We start from the raw sequence: 23428 nt of genomic DNA, 5'->3' as shown, positions 1-23428 counted from the left end.
GTTTTGCTGGAATAACAGCAAATGGAATTTATATTTTTCAATAAAAAGCAGCGTCTGACAACTCCTAGATTTCTGTCATGCACTGCAATGCATCTAAGGCCTGACATTAGCCCAGCATGCCATGTCTGATGGCTTAAATTAATCCTCCTTTATAATTAACTTTAATTTCCTGCTGCCTTTCTGGGGCTTTGTGTCTCTCAGCTTCCTCCTCATCAAAGCCTTTACTCCATTTTTTTTATTATTTTTTCTTGCCAAAATATCATTTAAGTGGGGGGAATATACAAGAGTGTTTCATTCCATCACATTCATTTGACTTTTCCTGCTGATCTAATTTACCAAAATGCTGTTTGTTTCAGGCCCAACTGGGAAAATAGCAAGATCCCAACAGAAATTTCCAACCCCAAACACCCTTTCCTTAGAGCAAATGGGACTCACAGGAGATTTCAATTGATTAATTTAAAAAAAAAAGCTTGTAACTCAGCTGCTTGTAACTTCCCTCTCATAAAGAGCTGCAGGAGCCCAGCATGGTCAGGTGAGTGTTGTGGGCTGAGGCTGTGAGGACTCTCCTGCAATGCCCGCACCAAGCAGCTTCAAGGGGCAGCTCATCCGAAAGGTGTTTTAAGGTAAATTCTGCTGCTTAATTTGCAGTTTACTACAATGATTTTCACATACCTGCTGAGGGTGCAGTGGGCTGAAGCCCCAGGTGCAGACACTGCCCCTGTTCCCTTCCCTGCATCCCAGTGAGTTTTTACTGCTTGCTGAGATCTGGGGGGGTGTTGGTTTGTTTATTTTGGGGTGGGAATTTTTTTTTTTCATATTTACTGTGCTTGGTACTGATGGTTTGGTCTGCAGCTGTGTTTGTGTGAGGGGCAGTGTAAACCCCAGGGGTGGCAATGGCTCCTGGGGCTGCTGGTGGGTTCCTGTCTGTGCAAAGCCTGACATGGGGGGCTCAGTGACCTGGGGCTTTGTGCTGCCAGCTGGGGGCTCTGGGGGGAGAGTGGCAGTGGGGCCCAGGTGGGTGCTGGGGCAGGACTTACGCTGGATGCTGAAGCAGAACTTCTTCTGCTGGTAGGAGATGTAGCTGGAGACAGCCCCGATGAGCGCCATGGCCAGGCCGCTGGCGATGCCGGCGATGGTGCCGGTCTCTGCCACTGCGGGGCACAGACAGAGCTCGTGATGGGCACCCCCCACAGCAGCCCTCCCTCCTCAGCACCCCTGGCACACCCTCACAGCAGCCCTCCCTCCTCAGCACCCCTGGCACACCCCCACAGCAGCCCTCCCTCCTCAGCACCCCTGGCACACCCTCACAGCAGCCCTCCCTCCTCAGCACCCCTGGCACACCCACCTCCGCTGTAGTCGTTGTCGGTGTTGCCACTGGCACCTGCAGAGACACAATCCTGTCAGTGCCCCTGCACCCCTCTGCCCCTGTGCTCTGCTCTGCTGGGCTGGGAGGGAGGGGACACACGGGAGAGGGGTGGCAGGGCAGCCCTGGCCTGGGGCTGGGCAGATGCCTCCATGCTGCAGCACTTCTGCTGCCCCACACTCCACTGCGCTGCTTGTTTTTGCTTCTGAGGGCTTTGAAGCTGCTCCTCTCCCTCTGTGTGTGCATGGGGCATCCTCTGCCTGTGTGTGACAATTACCCTCACCCCCACCTTTCACACCTCCCCTGCTCCGTGTCAGGGAACACCTGAAGGGCTGTCAGAGTGTTACACAGCACATGGGTGCTATCACAGGGAGGTGACTGGCTGAGCTCCATCATGTCAGGGAACCCTCAGTTGGCTTCAAGTCTATTTTGCCATCACCTTCCCTGGAGAATCTGGGCTGGGAGGAGAAGCTGCTCCCACTGGAAGCTGCAGTCCTTGCCGAGTCACTTACATCCTGAATTTATGGAAGCAGGTCAGCACTGTATTAATGCCTCTGATGCATCTTGTCCTTGGCACGGGGATTTATTAAATGTTGATTAGGCTCATGGTGTTCAGCTCTTGATGTGACTGCTTTTAATGTTAATGCTGTGGAGCCTTGTGAACGGCTTATCCGATTGTTGTTGGATTTCCCCTTTGTTCCAGCCATTGGTGGTCATGTGGGGAAAAGCAAATGAAGGCATGTAGCCATGGCATGGCACCAGGGTGCCCTGGAGGTGATGGGGAGACACAGGTCCTGTCTGCCCTGGTGGCAGCTGGAGCTGCAGAGCCTCCATGGACTCAAAACCAAACATCTCCAATGGCTGGCACCAGGCGTGACCACAGAAGCCAAGAACTTCTCCCTTGGCTCCATGGCTCAGACCCCATTTGCCCCCATGCTGGAAGTGAGCACAGCTCTGTAAAGGCCTTTTCTAGAAGCAGGGGGGGTAACCCTGAGCCATGACTGCTAAAGAAAACAACCATACCTAGATCACCACTCACCCTTCTTCTTGTCTGGGCTGTAGCCACCATCCACAATGCTGGCCAGGTCATCATCTGAAAATCCTTTAAAATGAATGGGAACAAACAGTGGTTGGCACCTGAGGGAGCCACAGCTGTGCCAGAGGTTGGGATCAGGGGCTGTTCCATCCCCCCTTGGGCACTAGGACTGGTCAAAAAGTAGTACTGCTTCTCTCACAATTACCAGATGTTAACCCTGAATTACTTTAAGGTCATAGGAGAGGTAATAACTGACTAGTTCAAATGCTAGTGTATTATTTTTTTTAACTGTAATAAGTGATTTTTAGGAGTGAGGATGACTGAAAATCACAAATGACTGATCATTTAAAAGTTCATTAGATGTTCTGGTGGTCAGCTTTGGCTGAGAGGGGAGGAGGCAGGAAGAAGTGGTTTGTGTTTGCCATGACCATGCTGCTGTGGATCAGTGAGTCCCTGGCTGAACCACCTGGGCCTGGGGTCCTGCAGGCAGGAGCTGACACTTATCCTTCCCACAGGGACAGAACAGTCCGGGGGAAAAACTGAGCACCAGCACGTTTTGTACACACAAAAAAGTTATCTTGTAGTGGGCAAGTCTAATTAATTACAGGGTAAGTACAGAGAAACGGGGTCTGTGGACCTGCAGCTGAATGAGTGGTGCTGTGGAAGGTCTCAGCTGCAGTCCCAGAGGGAGCTGGGTGTGCAGCAAGGTGAGTGATGGGAGCAGAGGCAGCAAAAGGCTCCTCCTCTGATGCTGTGCATTGGGAAGGATTTCCTTTGCCTTAACTGGAAGAGACTGCCTTATTCATCAGCTTACCACAAAAACCAGATTTATGGGCTCAGTAATGAGTGTGAAAAGAATGAAAGCCCTGACTATGCCAGAGCCTGGAGAGGTCCCAGGCAGTCCAGAGAGCAGCAATGCTGGGGGAATGTGTGTGCTGGTTTGTGGCCAGTGCCACGTTCCAGCAGTTCAACACCTCCACCTTTCCTGCAGCAGCCTGAAAACTCAGCAAGCCCAGAATACCAAAGTGCAGACAAGTCACCTAGTTAATACAATGTAATAAAATACCTGCCTGTTAATTAGGCGTGTGAGCAGGGTGTACAGCCATCCCAACATCAATAAACCAGCCGTGCAAAGTCTGCTTCCCAGCTCAAGTGCTCAGGGGAACAATCCTCACAGACAAATGATTCATTCACCAGAGTACTTCAGAGATGGAAAAAGATCCCTCCCACCCTCCCAGCCCACAGGGTGTGTCAGGCCAGGACCTGAGCCTGCTCTAACTTTTCACCTTGGCAGGGAGTGTGAGCCCCACAGCCCATACCCTCTGTTGAAGAGCTGTTGGGTTTGGGGATGGGGGAACTCAACACAACCACTGCAACTTAATGGATCAGAAGAGACCCTAGGGGAAAAAACCTGCACAGACACAGAGCAAGTTGTTAGGAAGAGGCTCCTTCCCTCCCCAGGACCAAGCTGCCTGTGCAAATGTCCCCCCTCTGAGCAGGCAGGACAGGGGCAGTGGGCAGGACACTGCACCAGGCAGCACCTGTTTCTCTTTATCCCATCTCTTGGGGGGAATGGTGTCAGGCTGGGAAGGATCTCCTGCAGGCCCAGGGAACAGCAGAGCTGGAAGCAAGCAGGACAGAGAGGAGAGGTCAGCCTACCTTCACCTGGCCTTACATCCGGCCTCCCAGGATCTTTCCTATCGTTCTTATCATCAAGGGCATCAGCCAAGTCAAAATCCATAGGATCCTTTTCTAGAAAACAAGACCAGGGTTAGCAATGTGGTGATAGGATGAGGAACTCTGCAATTAATTAATTAATCAGGGAAAAACACTGTTGAAAGAGATGAAGCTCCAGACACAAGCACTTCCCAATTCTGCTATGGAGCCTCATGGCACATCTTCCAAGCCCATCCTGTTCCACTCCCCCACACAGCTTTGGTGGGGAATAGTATGTCCTTCCTGCAGGAATACGGTCCCCATGGCTGCAGTGCCAGGCAATCAGATAAAGGAGGGGTAGGAAAAGTCAGAGGCAAACTGGTGCCCCAAGGGCCCAGGCAGTGGAAGGGAGGGAGGTGGCTGTACCATGCTCACGTGCTGGCTGGAACAGCCTGTGGCTTGATTCCTTGGAGTTATTTTCCTCTGTGAATGCCCAGCTGGTCCTTTGAGCTGCCTGGGTGACAGAGGATATTGTCTCTGACAAACAGCAGCTAAAAGCCCAGTACAGAGCCCACTGAGCTCCTCAGCCCTCCCACCCGTGCTCTGCTGAGTTTATTCTGATTCAAACCAAAACCCTGCCTGGGCAGGCAGCAAAATGCTCAGCTGACAGGGTGCCCTGAGCCTGTAGGTGCCTTCCAGTGAGCATGGGAATGAAGCATGGTCCAGAAACCACCAAGGTCCCCTGGGAAACACAGGGTAATGCTCAGATGTCCTGTCCTCTCTGTGGTTTTTGATATTTGTTTTTTCTCGAGGTGTCTCAAGTGAGCAAACAGAGGTTAGAAATAGCAGGACAAGGGCAGTGCCACCATCCTGGCACATCCCAAATCCTCCCCCTGTGCCAGCAGCAGAGGCTGTGGGGATGATGCTCACCTGGGTTACGTTTAGGAGGGGCTCTTGTAGTTTTTGGCTGCTTGGTCGTGGTGGTGCGAATGACATCCCAAAGGCCACTGTCTGAAGGGGAGGAAAAGAAAAAAAACCAAAATGCTGTTCCCCTCTGAAAGGTGGTTCAGATGAGTGCTGTGTGGGGACACCCCCACCCTGCTGGGAGACTGGGGCTGCCCAGGGCCAGCTCAGTGCTCTGGTCTTTACACAATTCCAGCTGATACGGGGGCACCCTCCCTCTGGGGGCCCTGGGGAGGCTGGACCTGCAGGGAGCTCTGCATTACCTGGCTTCCCTGGCCTGGGGAAGGGCTTGGGAGTCGGCTTGGCTGCCTTGGTGGTAGTCTCCACAGGCGTGTCAAAGTAATCAGCCAAATCGAAGTCTGCAGGAGAGAAGGGATTGTTACACTCCTGTTTGTGGGGACAGCACAAGGCTGTTGGCACACACCCTGCTCTGTGGGTGTTGTGCAATGGTGCTGCACCATTGCCAGGGCCTCCCACACACGTCAGGCTAGAGCTGGAAAGGGCATCCAGCCACTCTGCTGCTCAATCCTGACCTATCACAAAGATTCAAAAAAGCCTGGCCACCGTTTCTGTCTCCCCATCCAAGCTGTGGCTGCTGCCCAGCCCCAGCAATCCCAAAGTAATTCACTTTTGGGGGAGTCCTGCTGGTACCTGCAGCATCTCCTGAGAGCTGGGGGGATGAGAAGGGGCCGTGGAACTGAGCCAGTGGCTGGGACGCTGCTCCCTGTGCAGCTGCCCATGAGTGACCTTGGGCTGAGCAGGGCATGCACAGAGAGGGGCCAGGAATCTACTGCAGGAGCCTCTCAGTGCTATCATTCATCCAAAAAACACTCCCTGGGGAAGAAGCAACTGGCTGAGACAAAGCCTCAGCCTCCACATGTGTCCATTTCCCAGGGGGAGTTCCCTGGATGGAACAACCTCTCGTTCAGGCTGTGATCCAAGCACTGAAGCCCTGCGTGTGCCTCTGGCACTTGGCTTTTCTTCTCCCTACCAAAGACCATGGTGGCCAAGGAGCCATGCAGTTGAATTGGCTTAAATTTGTGCCAAGATCCTCATGCAGGGGTGAGTGGATTTACTTAGCACTCCTCTGATGCAGTTTATTGCAGGCTCCTCCAGCAGGACTGAGCAGCCCTTCAGCTCCTGTGACTGTGCTATATTTAACAGGACTCTTTGGCCAAAGCTGAGCCAGAGGAGCTGCTGGCAACAGAACTCGTGTGAATTTAAGGGAGCTTCCTCAACCGTGGCACTGCTGGGAGCTGGCCAGACAGCACATTTCACGTGCACCAACAGTAAGAGACTCATTCTCCCCTGGATGGAGAAGTGTCACCAAAATGGCACTTTCTGTGGAGGCTGGGGATATCTTGGAATAAAAAAAGGAAGGAAAATATCCTCTAGACTTTCTCCTGGAAGGAAAGCTAGCAGGTGCCATGCAGACAGGAACAAAAGCTCTTGTGTAGCTGAGCAGTGATTTGTGTCTTTTCCATTAGGATACTGCAAAGTGTGCAAAATCCTGCCTTGGCTGTAAATGTTCCGCTGCCACTCACCCTCAGCATGGACAGAAATATCAATATTGCATTTCTCTGGCCACACAGGAACAGTGCAGGTGCACACACCAGCCCCTATGGGCAAGTGAAGGGGTCCCAAAGCAGCTCCTGAGGCAGCAGCACTCAGCCCCACACGGGCAGCCCTTGGGGCTCACACAGTTCAGCCCCACGGGAAGTGCACCACACTGACTGAGATGATGTGCATGCAAGGTCTCACCTGTCCCACCCGCCGGCCTTCTGGGACCCTTGGGAGTGGCTGTGACAAAAGAGATGGGGAGGAAAACTGTTAGTCATAGGCATCACCAAAAATGTCACCTCTGGACTGAGAATGAATGGCAAAGATTTCACAGCTTTGTGACATTTGCATTTGCAGACTCGGGGCACAGGGTCCTGAACACCCTGCACACAGTGTGTGGCCACAGGGATCAGCCTATGGGTGAAAATGGAGCCCAGTGCTCAAATGGAGCCCAGTGCTCCACCTTGAGCTGAGCCAGCATCCCACCCAGCTGGTGGAGAGCAGGGAGCTGCAGCAATCTGCCCCAAGGCTCTGGGATCCAGCAGCAGGCAGGAAGGGCAGACACTGTACACAACAGTGTGGAAACCAGCAGTGAGGTGCCAATGCTTTGGTGTCCCTGGCTGGTCAGGCAGACCAGTGACAGGTAATTTCCCGTGCTGTGTTGGGCACAGGAGGTTCCCTGTCAGCTGGAGGGCTTTCAGTGACACCCTGATACTCAGATCCCAGCCTCCCCTGGCTGCTCCTGGGCTAAAACAAGCTACAGCCAGCCACTGAGGGGGGAGGGAGGGAGCAATATGGAAACCACTGCCTATTAATAGTGGCTGGCATTACCAAGTATATGAATAAATTATGAGCAAGAGCTGTGGCTGATCCATTCCCATTAATTTCCATTAGACTGGAGTGGTGTTGCTGGGCTTCATTTCCAGTGTGCTGGTATGGTTTGATGTGACCCAACTCCAGACCCTTGGTTTGTTTTTTCTGGGGCTGACACAAATGCAGAGTGGGATGCAGCATGTGGGGAGGCCATGGGGACAGTGCTGCCTCTTCCCTTCCCTCACTGCAGGGACTCCAGCCTGGAGAACACCACTTTCCCTCCACATGAGCTGCTCATCAGTCATTTCTAACCAGCTCTCTTCACATGCTGCATTAAAGGGCTTTTGCAAAATTCTAGATGAGCTGCATCAGCCCTGTGACCAAGTCTGATACTCCATGCTCTATCCTATGCAGGAGAGCTGCAGAGAGCACCCTCTATTCCACATAAACTCCAAAGTAACACAGCACAAGTGCCCCTCTGTTGTTAGACTAGAGCACAAGAGGTGGCAAACACTGTTACAGCTTTCCTTTCCATACATATGGGTATGTTCTGCCTGATCCCAGAGCCTGGCATCGCTCACAGAGCAATCCCTGCTGCTGCCCTGCCAGCTGCTGGGTCTGGGGACAGCCACCATGAACTGCCTGGGGAGTGCTGGGCAGTGAGGGGTCCTGGGTGCTGGCATTTGCAGCTCTGCCACAGCATCTCCATGGCTGGGCAGCAAATGGAGCCAGAGATGTGTGTGGGTGCACAGTGGCATTGGGCACAGCCTTGGCACTGGGGTAAGGCAGGTGACATCTCCCAGGGAGGGAGATGAGCCTCCTCCCACCCCTCAGCTGCTGTGCTGGCAGTCAGGTTTTGTCCTTGGGCTGTAAAACACCAAAATACTGAGTGCTGCATGCCAGCAGTGGGGCAGCCCTGAGGAAGTGAGTTTCCTTTGCCTGGTGGGCTACAGTGGAACCCCAGTGAGGCAGAGCAGTGACCTCGGGCACCGTGTGCTCTCCTGGGCACCGCCCTCAGTGGCAGCAGGGCAGGAGCTGGCGCTGCCCCTGCCTGCCCGGGCACAGCGAGCTGCCCTCCCAGCTGGGGGAGGCACTGCACGATGGCTCCAGCCAGCAGGGCCAGGCCTGCTGGTAGCAGCACTGAGGCAGGCACGGAAGCCAGAAGGGCAAGCTCAGTGCCACTGGTGCCTCAGAGCACAGGTGTGCTGTGCCTCTGTGCTCCTCACAGGAGCCAGCAAGCAAAGGGCAGCAGGCAGCTCCTCCAGGACTGCCCCCAGCTGCAACCCAGACCCTGGGTCTGCCAGGCAGAGAGGATGAGCAGTGGTATCCTCTACCACCCTCCCACCAGCATCAGATCCCAAAGAACAAATTGCACCTATTTGTTTTCTCCTCTTTTAAACAATGCATAAAAGTGACTTACGTCTCCTGGTGACGGGGTCAAACAGGGCATCTTCTAGGTTGAAGTCATCTGTGTCATCCCCATGACCTGGAGACAAAGAATCAGCACTGGCTGTACTCACTCCACACCGAGTAAACCACCTTTAAATAAGGCATGGCTAGACTTGTTTGCTCAAATTGCTTTGTTTTTTGCTATTTTTTTCCAAGCCTGACCCAACACTGGTGATGAGGAAGACATCAGCCCTCTCCAAATGCTGTGGCTGTTAAATGCAGAGCAGCCACCTCCAGATTTTCCATTTGTCTGCCCTAATGGATGTGGTATAAAGACTCGTTATGCTTAGATTTGTCAAGGAGAACCTACCAATTCATCTCTTGAGCTGCCACTCATCTCTGGCTGTGCTCACGATTATATGATTGCTAAACACCATGAAAACATTGGGACAGTGCAGACAAATTCAGTGGCAAACAAAAAAGTCCTATGCCCCTCTTCTTCCCAAGTGCCTTCCAGCATCAAAGGCTTTGCATAAAAAAGCTGTTGCTGGCTGCCAAGCACGACTTAGCATTTCAGAGGCTGCCTGCATCATTCTGCCTTGGAAATGTGAACCAGGACCAAACCCCCATCCCAGGGATACGTGACAGGCACAGGCAGATTTTTTTGTTAGAGATGCCTCACCACAACTCCAGTCCCATACAGCCCAAGGATAACTCAGGGCTACATCATGTTCTCCTGCAACAGGGCCAGCTAATCCTTCCTTTCTCTGTCTCTTTTTTGCATGGCATTAATTACTGTTGACTTACCCTAGTTCTGAATGTATTTGTCTTGATAAATTCATGCTTTTACATCTCGGAGCATGCTGAGTAATTAATATCCTTTGGGTTTGCTAAGTACTGCAGCACTGCAAGAGAACATTAAAATGGCTTTCCTCTTATTCCTACTGCTAAATGGATTTAGCTATTGCCACCTGAGCTCCAGCGTGCTTCATGAATAAATTTAAAGCTTTACTGACAAGGACAATAACAATGGGAAGGCACCAGTCCATCACAAAGCAGGTATCAACGTTTCAGTGAAAAACTTCACTGAGAGTGGTCACTAAGCACTGCAACAGCTGCAGCTCCGCTTCCACTCACTCACACATCACCTCTCATCTCATCTGCTGCCTGTGAAACACTCAGCAGCCCTGAGGGGATGATGTGATCTGTGGGCAGGAGCTGGGCAGTCTCTGTGGGACTCTCCCCCAGCAAAGGCTCCTCTTAGGTGCTGCTGGAGTGGGTGCACAGAATGAGTGTCCCAGCCCACGCTGAGTTTCCCATCGGGCTGAACGATGCCAGCGCTTCCCTGCGAGCCTGGAGGGATGGCCAGCAGCAGGCCAGGCAGGGAATATCCCTGTGAAATCCACAGGAGAGGCATGTGGAAGGGCCTCTTGCTCAGCACAGCAGGGCTGCGTCTGCCACCCTCAGCCTCCCTCCATGCCTCTCTCCTCCCTTCCCAAAATCTTCCCCTCTTGGGCCTTTACTGCTGGTGAAATATTGGCACTGTGAGACAGGCATTGCTCTCCTGCTCTGACAGCCTGGGTGAAGCTGCAGGGTTAACAAGTGGTCTGTCAGTGCAAAGGAGCACAATCAAAAATGTGCAAGACCATCCACAGTGCTGAAAAACACCTGCCCAGCTCCAGGGCTTGCACTGGGGGCTGCCAAGCCACCAATATCCCTGCTGAGACTCAACACACTCATCACTGCGCTGGCCAACTGCCCCAGCCTTGTCAGTCTGACAATTTTGTGCAGTCTTCCCTTCTCAGAATGGCTCTTTCCCCAGCCTTTGCTGGATTTCCAGGAACTAACAGGAGTCCATCATTTTTGTCTTTCTAGATAAAAGCATGCTTAAAAATAGGCAGAAGGGGAAACCCACGTTGTGTCTCTGGTGGGATGAGAAGCATTACCAGCCTGAAGGAGGAACATGTTCCATCACCATGTGAGCTGGCAGGAGGGACGTGGTGGCAGCACCAACTCACTCAGTATGCCAGGAGCCCTCCCCTCCCTCTCCCTCTGCTCTCCACGATTAAGTCAATATCAAGGCACTGCCGTGCTGCACGCTGAGCCCTGTGCTAGTGCATCCTGCCCACACTTTGCCTTCAGTGCAGGAGCCCAAGCAGCGAGTGCAGGAGTGCACAGCTGTGGGCTGTGTGCAGCTCACACGTTCCAATGAAGGGCTGTGGGGGTTGTGGGACTGCACAGAGATGTTCTCCCAGTGGGGACATGGGCCTGGCAGGGAACACAGTGTCCCAAAAAATGGGCTCCCTCCACCTGGCTTTGGGGAGCTCACTGGACCTGCCAGCTGAGAAGCACTTACAACCTCCCTGGGTTTGGTGACAGCTCCCTTGGAAACTTTCCCTGCAGGATGAGAGGAGAGTGCCCCTTCCAAACCCCCTCTCCAAAGAGCCAGCTGGCCCCAGGGGGGGCGAGAGGTGCTCAGGGCCCTCCATCCTCATGGGGCTGAGGTAAACAACAACTGCTGAAGAGTCCTGGGCTGGAGCTGCATCCTGGGCCTTTCCCTGCCCTGGTGGGAGACGTGGCAATGCTGCCCAAGTGAGGGTTGGGAAAACTGTGGATGCACTGAACTGCCCAGTAGAACCTTCCCACGGAGCGGCAGTTCTTGGCACAGCCCTCACCCAGGGCTTTCCCAACGCTGCCCTTGGCAAACCAACATCCTTTTCCAGATTCCCCTAGGTGCTAGCAAGGATTAATAATAGATTGCCAGTTAATTGAAGCTGACAACATCTGTATTTCATGCAAAGGGTGTTACGGAGATGTATTAGACCTTTTATAGATCAATAACCAAGCGCTGCCGTCACAGGCACACAAACTCCCCTGCTCTCTCCAACAGATAAGACTGGAATGCTCTCCTCATTCTTTTACTCTGCTATTAAGTGGCAACAAATCTGCTACTTCATGGCCAGGCACTGAAAACCCCACCAGCTCTTGGTAGGTGTGTTTACTGTGCACGTGCAGTTTTTTGGAGGCAGCACTGCCACTCCCTGCTCTGTCCTGTGCAATCCCTTTGCTCCTGGGGCCCTGACACTGCTCCAGAGTCACTGCAGCAGTGGAGCTTCCAAAGCCCACTGATGGGAGCTCAGGCACAGCACAGAGTATCTTTACAGTAAGGGTTTATACTTTTCTGGGGAGCTTGGGGCCCATTCCTACCCACAAGCTGCAGCAGAATTTTGTCTGTAATGCCCATGAAGCAGAGTCAGGGTTGTGCATGCCCTGACGTGCCACCTTCCCCACAGGACACCCCACCTACAACCTGTTACAGGGCCACAACAGCAGCGATACACAAACCCCCTTTGCTGGTTGCTCAGTGCTGGGGAGCAGTAAGGGATCCTTGTCAGGGCTGATGACCAGGCTAGCTTGGGTCACTTTTTTCCCTACCCTTGCACTGGGTCTTTGGCTGCTGGGAGAAAGCACACATCCCCTGGGGCAACTGGGGGCAATTCCAGCCCTGTGTGCCACCAGCCAAGGGCAGTGGAGCACCCAAGGGCCTGCAGCTCTATGGTGAGGGGGAATAGGCAAATGAGATATGTTTTCCATATTTTTATTTAATCCGGCAATCCACAGAGACCAGGCTGGGACACCACATGGCACCCAATATGAGCCCCCAAAGCCAGAATGAGGAGGTGGGGGGACCCCAAGGCTGCAGCTGCGTCCAGCAGAAGCTGTGTAACAGGGGTGAGAGCTCTGGCCAAGCCAGCACTGCAGACTCCCCCAGCTCTCGCTGAGTCCCCTCGCCTTGCCGGGGGTAGTTTTAATCAGAGCTAGCTGCTCTTTGAAGGTAGAAGGTTTTTGTGCCTTAATGTATTCTCTCCTCATTATTTTCTGTAGCAGGCAGCTCAAACACACAATTGTACTCGTCAGCTTTTTAGTTTTTACAATTATATATATATTCTAATTAAGCCCCTCTGTTTGACAAAGCTTGAATTACAGTATCATAATTCACAGCCAGTGTATTGCCAGGCCGTCTGCAGCACTCAGAGCGAGGTGTATTCCATTTTTAGCAGCAGCCCACGGATCTCTTTGTGCAATATATATGTGTTCAGCTTCCCTGGGAATAGAGAGCTGCGACGGCACGAGATTGACAGCCCGGGAGATTACGGGAGAATGCAAAGCAGGTACAAGGGCAGCAGAAAGTAACTCCAAGTGCCTGACTTTCATGGTGCAGGCTGCATGGGCACTGCATCCACCCAAGGAGCAACACAGTGGGCAGGGGAGCAGGAGGAAAGCAGGAGAGCAAGGGCTGTGGTAGCCAAAAGGCTGTCCCCAGTGACCAGCCTCATCTTTTTGGCTCCATGTCATGATGCTGGCACACACGGGTGGGTGGGCCTGAGGCTGGGCACCTACAGCTGTGCTGGGACCTCTGGGCAGGGCGCTGGGAAGGAGGGCTCTGGGAGCAGAGCTGTGCTGGGACCTCTGGGCAGGGCGCTGGGGAAGGAGGGCTCTGGGAGCAGAGCTGTGCTGGGACCTCTGGGCTGCATCCTTGCACTGGGGTTTCTGCCATCTCAGCACAGACACACCCCAAAAGCCCATGGGGAGTAAATGCCTGCTCCCTGCAGGGCATGGGTCTGCCCTGCTGCAGCACTGAGCATCCCCAGGGACCTCTCCTGGGGCAGGTGACACCACAACACCACTGGCCAGAGCAGAGCAGATCCCAGCCAGGACTCACCAGCAGAGCTCTGGACTCACCAATGCCTCCACCACTGCTGTCTGGGCACTGGCCAGCAAACAGATGGGAAATTTACTTGTGATTCCCAAATTCTTGCTGACTGCTAAGGCCAAAGCACAGCTCCACGTGTGTAGGGAGAGCAGCACTCCTCGGAGCTGGGGTGTCACAGTCTCTGGTAGCAGTGCTGGTGGAGCAGGTGGCTAAAGGCAGCTTCTGTGCAGCTGCACTGCTCCCTGCAGGGAGGCCAGGCTGCCTCCTCAGCACAGACCTCCTCCTCAAGGTAGCTCTGCCTTGAAAAGCAGACTTTGAACTTCCAATTTATCTCCTCAGCTGCTGCCAGGGAAGACTGGCTGCCCTGCACAAACAAGCTGTCAGCAGCCTGCCAGGGCAGGAGGCTGAAGGGCTCTGCTGGGAAGCAAAGTGTGGGAGTAACAGCCCCTTGCATTCACCCCAGCAGTGGGACCAGCAGCTGATGCTGGGGACACAGCAATCCAGCCCAGGGCATGACCGCTGAAGAGCAGTGGGACACATTCCCCCAGCTGGGATGACCCCTGCTCCTGGCAGGGGATGAGGGAATGCTGCTGTCCTTGCTCTCTATTCTCAGTGAAACATTTTGATTTTCAGAAGTACTAATCAAAAATCACTCTTGATTATGGCAAAAACAACCTCTGCTGAATTTTTTTTAATGCAATTAACAAGGGTGTATGGTAATTCCAAGCAATCTCGCTCTTGAGATTAAAGGAAAGCCTGCCAGGAAGCACATGAATAAAGCTTTAAGATGAGAATTTGCATAATGAAGACTTTCTCTTTGTGGAGGGACTGATGGTGGCTGTTTGAAACCTATCAAGGGAAATGCCAAAAAGCCTCAGCTACAGCCAGGGCGCTGCTGCCCTGAGTGCAGCTCCAGCACCCACGCTGCCCTCGGGCCCTGCTGGGAACCTCAGCCCCAGGACAAGCCCAGCTCTGCCTTTCCTCCAGCCAGTGCCCCAGGACAGGGCAGCAGAGGCTGTGCAAGCTCTGAAGCCTGCAGCTCAGGGCAACACGCCTCACCTGGGCTCCAAGCCACAGCACAACACCGCGGTTCTGCGGGGCAGCCGCAGGAGAAGCAGGTCTCTGGTGCAATTTGATTTCAAGGTTTACTAATAATATAAATTATTTGGCAGTGGTACACAATAAGCTCTACACCCAGCAGGAGTGATGGAGCTGGTGAGGAAAACCAGCCTGCATCAGGCTCCTTCCCATAACTGGCACCAGGGTGTGGGGCAGTGCCAGAAGGGCATCTTTGGTGAGCAAAGGGAGCCCTTGCTGGGACCTGCTTGGCCACACACTGGATGCCCAAGGGATGCAGTGCCCATCCAGCCTGCACCATGCTGAGGGCTGCACCAAGGCCTGAAGGCATCTTCTCTCCACCTGCTGTGGAAGGACAGACCTCCAGCTTGCCTCCAAAGCACCTGAAGAAGCAGCACCACCCTGCCATGTCCCACAGCCCTGGGGAGCAGCTGGGGGCTGTCTGTGCTGCCACGGCCATACTGGGAGCTGCCAGTAGGTCCCTCTGCAGACACCAGACAAAAAACACAGCAGGGAGGAGTTTTTCATCTGCTGGCCTCTTGCACAGCCTTTCCACTCCTCCACAGCAAGATTTAAAACCCCAGAGGGAAGCGCCCTTGACTTGTCTTTGCCAACAGCTGCATCTGGTAACTGGCTCACACAGAGCCTGCCCTATTTACCAGCACAGAGGAGCCCTTGCAAGGAACCCTTGAAAGCTGAGGGTCCCTGCCACAGACAGACAAACACCTCCCAGTGCCAGCAGCTACCCTGAACAGCTCTGAAGGAAAGCAAAGCCAAATCAAGGTCAGCAGGACCAAAGCCAAGAAAGGTTTTGTATGGGGATTTCCCATGAAATGCCTTGGGCTGGCAGCTGATGGCCAGGTCTGCCCCATCTCTGGCTCCACAGCAGCTTCCTCTCTCTGACCCTATGTGAAACAGATGTTTCAACAGCTCTTCCATCACAGGATGGTCCCAGACCAGGTAGTCCTGCTTTGGCAACAACACAAGACAACAAAACAGTTTTCTTCAGTATCAGCACTCAAAGCTTCCCAGGTTTCCAAGGCTCTCTGCCATCTCAGCACATGCAGCAGGTGATGTTTTCTAAGCAACTTTAATGTGATAGCTGCTCTTTGAGGTTTGTGTCAAAAAGGGCTCTGCCACAGCACTGCCAAAACCTGCTTTCAATTAGTCCCAGATCAATTGCACATGGAGCAAATGGCTGAAAGGTTTAGAGCAGACATATTTAAGGTTCCTCCCCTTCTGGGGCATGCCTGAGCCCTGCTCTGTAGCTGTGCTGAGGATGGGCTGATGCCCAGCTTTCTGTGCCTGGAGTGGGTACCAGGACATTGCAGCCAAGGACTAGGGAGGGCAGGCTGTCCCAGACCTCACAGGAGCCCTGCAAATCTCTGACCCTCCCTGGGACTGTGGGAAAATGCCCCAGGTGTAACCCTCAATAACTTAAAGGTGCATAAGAAAGGGAGCTGGTTTTCCCTTCCACTTTCTTGCTGTTTGGGGATTTTTAAAGGAAGAACAAGGTATATACCTAAAGGAGAAAGGATGTGGACAGCATCATTATTTTATTCCCACACCCCAACTACTTTGCAGGAGGCCAAGGGTAAATTAGCACTGAACCAGCTACACAGGATGGAGAATGGTTAAAGATGACTTTTCAGTGATGAAAAAAACAACATTGTCACCCTGGGCTCGGGTTTGTCCCCACCAGATGCTCTGTGCAGGCCTCTGCTGGAGAACTGGATTAGTGCCCTGGCAGCAAGAGAAGGGGAGTCCTGGGGGTGCCACGATCACTGCCCAGCAGGCACCAGCCTGGTCTCCCCAGACAGACATGGTCTGGTGCTGAGAGCCAGCCCTGGCAGGGGCAGGCAGCTGGGGATTGGATCTGAGGAGCTCCTGACAGGAGCAGGATCTGAGCAGAGACCACTCTAGGGGCACCTTGGCACTCCCTGTGCCCAAGTGTCCCACCCTCAGCCCTCACCCAGCCTCACCAGGCAGAGTGGGAGACATGGACCCCAGCTCACTTGGTTTGTGACTCCTAGTGAAGGTCCAAAAGCACAGCAAGTTCCTTTTCCTCCTATAACTGTGGATGCAGGACTGAAAATTGGGGGATGTGGTGGTTTGGGTGGGGGTAGAGTCAATCTTCTTTACAGAACCTGGTATGGTGCTGTGGACTGGATTTGTGCTGAGAATAGTGTTGATAATTCAGGGCTGATTTTGTCATCATGAGCAGCACTATCAGAGCCAAGGCCTTCCCTGCTCCTCAGCCACCCCACCAGCAAGAGGCTCCACGAGGAGCTGGGAGGGGACACAGCCAGCACAGAGACCCCAGCTGACCCAGGGGATGTCCCATAATGTGGCACCATGCCCAGCACAGAAATCTGGGGAGCAGGAGGAAGGGGGGACCTTTGGAGTGCTGGTGTTTGCCTTCCCAAGTCACTGTCACAGGGGATGGAGCCCTGCTGTCCTGGGCATGGCTGAGCACCTGCCTGCCATGGGAAGAGGCAATGAGTCCCTTGGTTTGCCTCGCCTGTTAAACTGCCTTTATCCAACCCACTCAGTTTTCTCACTTTTTTACCCTTCCAATTCTTTCCCCCATCCCGACGTGGGGGGAGCAAATGGCTGTGTGGGGCTGAGCTGCCAGCTGGGATTACACCACAACAGCTGCTTCCATGTTTTCCTGCCTGCTGTCCACCCATTCACATTAGCCTTATGATTCCTACTTACACATTAAGTAACAGCTATGAATTTGTCTATTGCCAAAGATGCCTGTTCATCAACCAGACAACAAACTGTGGCACGAAAGCATTTTGCTCATAACTCAGTGCAGGAACAACTGACGACAAAGTCAGTGATGCAGGAGCCCAAAGAAAACTGAAGCAGGAGATTAAATGCTTATCACCTGATTCCTGGTGGAAAAAGATTGCTCTCATCAGATAAAGATCAAGAGGAGGTGCTGTAGTTAAAAGCAGGTAAATAGGGAATTACACAGTAAAAATGCTGGTTCATCACTTGGGATGTGATGCTCCTGTCATACTGTGCTATTTAAAATCAGAAGCAGAGCAGTGGTGGGAAGGAAGACTCGGGTAATGCTGCCAGATGGAGCAGGGCTCTGGGAGAGCACGGGGGGCTCATTCTGCTCCTCTGGCTGAGAGCATCTGTCTGCCCTGGCACCGCAGGGCTCCCGCCTGGCCACTGCAGCCCCTCCCGTGCAAACACGGCTCTGGGGGTCGGGTGGGGAGAGCTGAGCCCCCCGCCTGTGCTGCTCACTGTCTGCAGCCCTGGCCCACGCACACTCCTGGGTCCTGCGGCTCTGCTGCTCCGGGAGCACCCCCGCCCCAGGTGCTGCTGCCATGGGGAGGAACCAGCGTGCAGAGAGGGTGGGGGGCTGCACCCTCCAAGCAGGAAGCAGCAACAGAGATCCGCTGAGATAATTTTGAGCAGCTGGTGCAGGAACTGGTGGTGATTTTTAACCACCCAGCCGGCAGCTGTGAGACCACCCCTCCTGGCTCGCCCACAGAAAGGGAAGCTGTGCTACATCCCTCAGCCTTTTCCAGCAGCTTGTTTTCAATAAGGTGAGTTTGGCTCCTTGCTTTCACAGAGGAGTCTGGAGAAGTCTCTGAAAAGGGGAGTTTGGGGTGTGTATCAGCTTCTGCTACTTCCCATGCCCAGCACATGCTGCATTCCCATCACCAGGGGACCAGGTGCTGTATAAACAGAGCACTCGGTGATATGAATGTGGCATGAAATAATTTAAACATAAAACTATGATCAGTGAGTTCAAAGAGAAGTCCAGCAACAGGTCTCACTCTCTCTGACCCTACTTGGAGAGGAAATAGCACCAACACTTGCAAACCCAACTGTCTACAAGCTGTTGTGGTTCTGAGATTTTTCTCTGTGAAAGTATAAGTAATTCAGTTAGGACCATCATTACAAAAAAGAAATAAGGAATACACTGTCTTTTCAAGTATATGTTTAACCTCACTTAAAAATGCTCTATTTTCTGCACAAGGTGAAAGACATGTTTAGGATCTGTGGGTGTTTTAAAAAGCATGTGAGCTCTAAGTCCAGAGCTGTCCTGGGCTGGGGCGGGGTGGCAGTTGGAAATAACTCATTAACACATTCCAGTTTCCTCAAATAATTACACAGAACTGCATGGCATGGGCTCAGTGTCTCTGGACAGCGCAAGGGACAGGCTGGCAGCAGTAGCTGGGCTCTGGTGAATGGGGCCAGGCTGAACACCCACCCCAGTGGAAGCACCTGGGGCAGAGCCCAGCCTGTGGCTGGGTCACAAAGCAGGAGCTCAGAGCAGGCTTGCACCAGCTGGAACAGCAAGCTGGATGGGATGGGATGGGATGGTTGGATTTTGGAGGGATGCAACCTCTTCTGCCTAGCACTGCATTGGCATAAGGGTGCATGGTGATTTTAGGTTGCACTTTAGGAGGAATTTCTCCACTGAAAGGGTAATGAAACATTGGAATGGGCTGCTCAAGGAGATGGTGGAGGCACTGTCCCTGGAGATGTTTGAGACTGGACGTGGCACTCAGCTTTCTGCCTGTTCTCTTCCCACAATAAGTTTCTGGGTTTCCTAGACAAGGCTGAAAAGCAAAGGAAAAGGATTTTGGAGTGACTGCAAGGCAGTTTCATAAATATGTATTAGCATTAACTTCACCCCCATCACACCAGCAGGCTGAGCTTGCAGAAGATCAAACCCAAAGCTGACCCTGAGCAGCTCCACTGAAATCCCTGTGAGTGCAGAGGCAGCACTCACCTCTCCCTCTGCCATGGCTTGTATCTGGACTCTGTTTTCTTCTCAAAAGTGTTGTTCCCTCAGCAGTCACGTTACTGTGCTCACATCCTAAATCACAGCTAGGGGCTCCAGCATCTGGATCCCCAACTTTGAAGTTTCCCTTTCAAAGTCCTTTTATGTTCTGCATTTTGATGTGCCACGTTCATCTTCTCCCGCTTTCCTCTATGTGAGCACTTCCACTGATTGTGAATTGTATCAATCAGCTCACAAAGGAATTATTGCACAGCTTTTCTCTTTGCCATCAGTGTTATGTAGTTTATTACGCATATGTTTTGTTATTAGAGTGGCTTCAGAAGCAATGTCTAATAAAACCCCAGTTTTCCTTTAGCTAATTGTAAAGCTAATGCCTTAAACCTCCAGGAGATATTCTTCCAAGAAGAAAACAAATTTGTGTTTAAACCAAGTAGTTTTAAAGGTTTATTCTAGTCAACTCAGGAGATCAATAGACACTTCTGTTTTATGTGCTTTAAGGGTTGAAATGTTTGCAACAGATGTAGGAAAAAAATCCCATTTTTGTAGAGGGGGGAAAAACCTCAAGAGTTAAACAGTGATTTCCAAGCATGTTTATCACTAGGCTGGTAGAAGAAAAAAATTCTAAATACAAGTAGAACCATGGAAATTAATTATTTCCACAGCTATGTACATAAATACCTGAGCACGGCACATTTAATGAATGCATATGTGTTCAAAGATCAGAGATAATTTGTAAGAAAACCAATTTAGCTTCTCCTGCTTTGTCATACACACTAAAGACATTATCTAAGTAAAAATTATTCTTTAAATGTATTACTTTGACTCGCCACTGATACCTGGTAATTATAACTTTAATAACACAATAATGTATTATAAGAAAGCAGAATTGTATAAAGCTGCTAAAAATCTATCTCCTTTAGTTTCAACAACAATGCCAAACCCAGCCTTTCTCTTCTATTCCAAATAATTCCTCCCTGCAACTCTTCTGGCACATCCATGGTGAGTGATCCTATCAAGTGATGGGGCACAGAGTCACAGGGTCACCTGGCACTGGCACCCCCTTTTCTGCCAGCTGCATCCACAGCTGCCCAATGCAAAACAGAGCCCAGGCACCCGAAAACAACATCTGGAAAAGAGATGGTTCCTCTCTGCTTTCCCCGTGCCCTCCGCGGGGCACTGCGGAGCGCAGCCGGGGCAGGGAGCTGCCCGCAGGGACTGCGGCCGTCTGTGCTACAGTCACACAGAGCTAATGGCACTGTCTAACACTGCCTTCACATTTTAGTGACCACTGCAATTGCTGGTGGGTGCTGGAAGTCGCACTCGAGAGCAGAGGTGATTTGTGAGATGCTGCCAGTGAGGACACGGGTGACAACCCAGCTTGCGAGTGCTGAGATGGCAACTTTGGAGCACACGCCCAGCTCTCTTACTGCCGCTTGCAGAGGGAAGGTTTTCTTCAACCCTTTCTTACAAAAGGTAAAGCACAAAAGCTGCACGTGCCCCTTCTGCCTGGCCTGCGAGAGGAAACCTTGTGCTCCCTCCAAAAAGCCCTCAGATGTCAAATTTGCCAGCTTTCAAAGAAAACACATCAATGCATTTCTGTACTGGCTTATGAGACTGAGGACAGGAGAAGGGAAAACAACAAAAATGGTAAGTTTCTTGCTCGACTCTTACTGTTTTCCACAAGCATGTGGTTAACCCTGGATGACTCATAAACATGAAACTTAACTGTATTCTGGAAAAGTCACAGATCTGTGAATTTAAAGCACCATGCTGGCACAGGGAACGCCTGCCTCTGGCTACAGCCAATAGGCTTTGCAGGGTGTTTGGTTTGCTCCACTGTCTCAAAACACTTTAATGCTTCTGTCCCCCAACACACGGGAACAGGGCAGAGCTCAGCAGCACTGGCCAGCGGGTTGGGCCCTGTTTCCAGCACTGCAGCCACAGGCAGCTTGGAGGCACAGACAGATGTGGCACAGCTGTGTCTGACAGCCCACACAGGGCACTGGAGCACACAGCCATGAAGGGAATGTCTTATTTACCTTCTCATGAAGGGAAATGCGCTAGAATGTGATCAAACCAAACCCATTTTTTTCCAATTAAAAAGCGAAGTTTGCTCCTGCTTTACTGGACAGACACAGGCACATCAGTCTTGTGTCAGTAGTGGATCTGGACCACAGCTGCAGGAATCACGCTAGGTACTGTTTTTATTGTTTGTTATTCTTAGTTCTTGGTAATTTGTAAATCTCTGAGCTTCCAAGAGACTGGGCTGCCAGCCTGCCTTCGGCACTATTGGAGCAACTGTTTTAGAATGAGAAGCCAAAAAAACCCCAAAAAACCAAACCAAAACAAAAAACCCCACTGGGAAATAGAGGCAATGAAGAAGTGCGATTTCTATTGCTGCTGTTCTGAAGAAATGGCAGAGAATGCCCTGCCTGGGACACCCCTGCCTTGCCACCACGTGTTCTCTTCCCATAGGTACAGGACGATGGCAGGGAGGTTGTGCTGGTGCCCAAAAGGCCAGTTCAGTGCTCCGGTGGGGAAGGGCTCCCAAGGCTCTCTCAGGATGCTGCAAAGCCGTTCCAACATATTCGAGGAAGAGGGAGGGAGGAAGAGAAGGAGGGAGGAGCAGGCACCCACGCAGGGCTGGGAGAGCCGCTGCCGAGCACACCGGGGGAAGCAGAGCCCCGTGGTGGAAAGGCTGGAAAGGCTGTGCCACACACCGGCTCCGTGTGCCCCGTGTCAAGCAGGGGAGCACAGCCCGCTCCCCCTTGCGCAGTGATTGCCACGGAGAAGCAATTTAAACAGTTCGGAGCAGAGACAAACTTAATGTTGTCCAATTACCTGTGAAGCCCCACGCTGGCAGGAGTGATTTATGAATGTTTCGGTGAAATTCATTTTGATACAAACACAGCCAATGATATTTGAGAGCTGGGCACTGCAGCCCAAGAGCTCCAAAACAGCATTTTTGTTCACCCACGTTGCGAAAAACACAAAATGCAAATAGTTTTAGCACTGACTAACCAGATTTTTTTTTAACCCAAAATCAAGATTTGATGCACCGTCTCAGCTCAGCCTGTCAAACTGATATCCATCAATTAAAAATGCAGCCGCTAACCTGGTCAGCATAAGCAACTCTGTACCACGCTGTTACCATTCCACGTGCACAAACAGGTAGGTACCAAATGCAAACAAACTAATTCCAGCCTGACTCATGGAAAACCTAATCTATTCCAGCAGCAAGAGCTGCTAGGGTTTCAATTTGCTATCTGCTTTGAAGTTAATATCTTCTAACCATTCTGTGCTTGCCGGGTGCCTCCTGGTTAATAGCAGATTTTGTTGAGAAAAACTTTCCTGAGGCTTTTTACATAATCGTTGTCTATTTCCTCGGTATAACCTTTAGAAGAACGTTTCTTTTCAATTCAAACACACGGCTGTTAAAGAGTACCGTTGGGTTTTTTTAAAGAGACAAAGAGTCTCTTTGGTAAACTTTGCATTAATCTTAATTTCTTCCTCCCCACCCTCCTAAAACCAGCATTATATTTTTTCCTTCCTAGCTGCTACTTAGCTGGGAACGATTTCTGGGTTAGACTGTTCTGATCTGCAGAAATAACAGTGGGACCAAAAAAACCAGCGAGAATACAACCAGCAGCCCGACAAATTTGGGTCACACAGAGAATCCGCTAATCCAGCAGCTCAGCGAGCAGAGCCACAAACCCAAACTGATTTCGCGGCTCCATGGCTACCTGTGTTCGGGATTAACCGAGCCCCAGGGCTTTACACCTGCAGCACCGCGCCTCTCAAGCACCGCTGGAACGCTGTCACCCGAAGGCAGCCCTGCGCTGCCAGACGCGTCTGTCACCAGCGCTGTCACCACCGCAGGCTCCAGCCGCGCTGCCCGGGGGTCCCGCGGCGGGACCGGCCCCACGGGGCAGCAGGGCAGGGGCCGGAGGCGGGCACAGCCCAGCGCGGGGGGCCGGAGAAGGAGGGGGACAAGGATGGCCTGCGGCCCGGCCCTGGTGCCCGGGCTGGCAGCCCGCCATGCGCTGCGGAGCCGGGGTGCCCTGCGCTGGGTGGGGCCCGCAG

General features: G+C 52.2%; 1 protein-coding gene and 2 long non-coding RNA genes across 4 annotated transcripts in view; 2 read left to right on the top strand and 1 right to left on the bottom strand.

The window, feature by feature from the left end:
• CD99L2 (CD99 molecule like 2) overlaps nt 1-23428 on the bottom strand; it is a 29772-nt gene that overhangs the window by 5667 nt on the left and 677 nt on the right. The window contains exons 2-9 of the mRNA XM_064426922.1: nt 8812-8877; nt 6780-6818; nt 5282-5377; nt 4986-5066; nt 4059-4151; nt 2403-2465; nt 1346-1381; nt 1038-1151 (exon numbers count right to left, since the gene is read on the bottom strand). Coding sequence (XP_064282992.1) covers nt 1038-1151; nt 1346-1381; nt 2403-2465; nt 4059-4151; nt 4986-5066; nt 5282-5377; nt 6780-6818; nt 8812-8877 — 588 coding nt within the window. The remainder of the gene's footprint in view (nt 1-1037; nt 1152-1345; nt 1382-2402; nt 2466-4058; nt 4152-4985; nt 5067-5281; nt 5378-6779; nt 6819-8811; nt 8878-23428) is intronic.
• Nucleotides 1388-7602, top strand: LOC135304485 (uncharacterized). The gene is made up of 2 exons (XR_010365867.1): nt 1388-1896; nt 2915-7602. It is a non-coding gene; the product is annotated as an uncharacterized LOC135304485 (long non-coding RNA).
• On the top strand, nt 16818-23255 carry LOC135304484 (uncharacterized). Of its 2 annotated transcripts, none has more exons than XR_010365866.1 (4): nt 16818-18137; nt 20628-20818; nt 22394-22516; nt 22900-23255. It is a non-coding gene; the product is annotated as an uncharacterized LOC135304484 (long non-coding RNA). The 2 variants fall into 2 exon arrangements; XR_010365865.1 differs by having other exon boundaries at nt 20628-20992.

Source organism: Passer domesticus, chromosome 7, assembly GCF_036417665.1.
Source record: "Passer domesticus isolate bPasDom1 chromosome 7, bPasDom1.hap1, whole genome shotgun sequence".
Lineage (NCBI taxonomy): Eukaryota > Metazoa > Chordata > Aves > Passeriformes > Passeridae > Passer > Passer domesticus.
The sequence above is the reverse complement of the archived record's forward strand: the minus strand, read 5'-3'. Positions and strand labels throughout refer to the sequence as shown.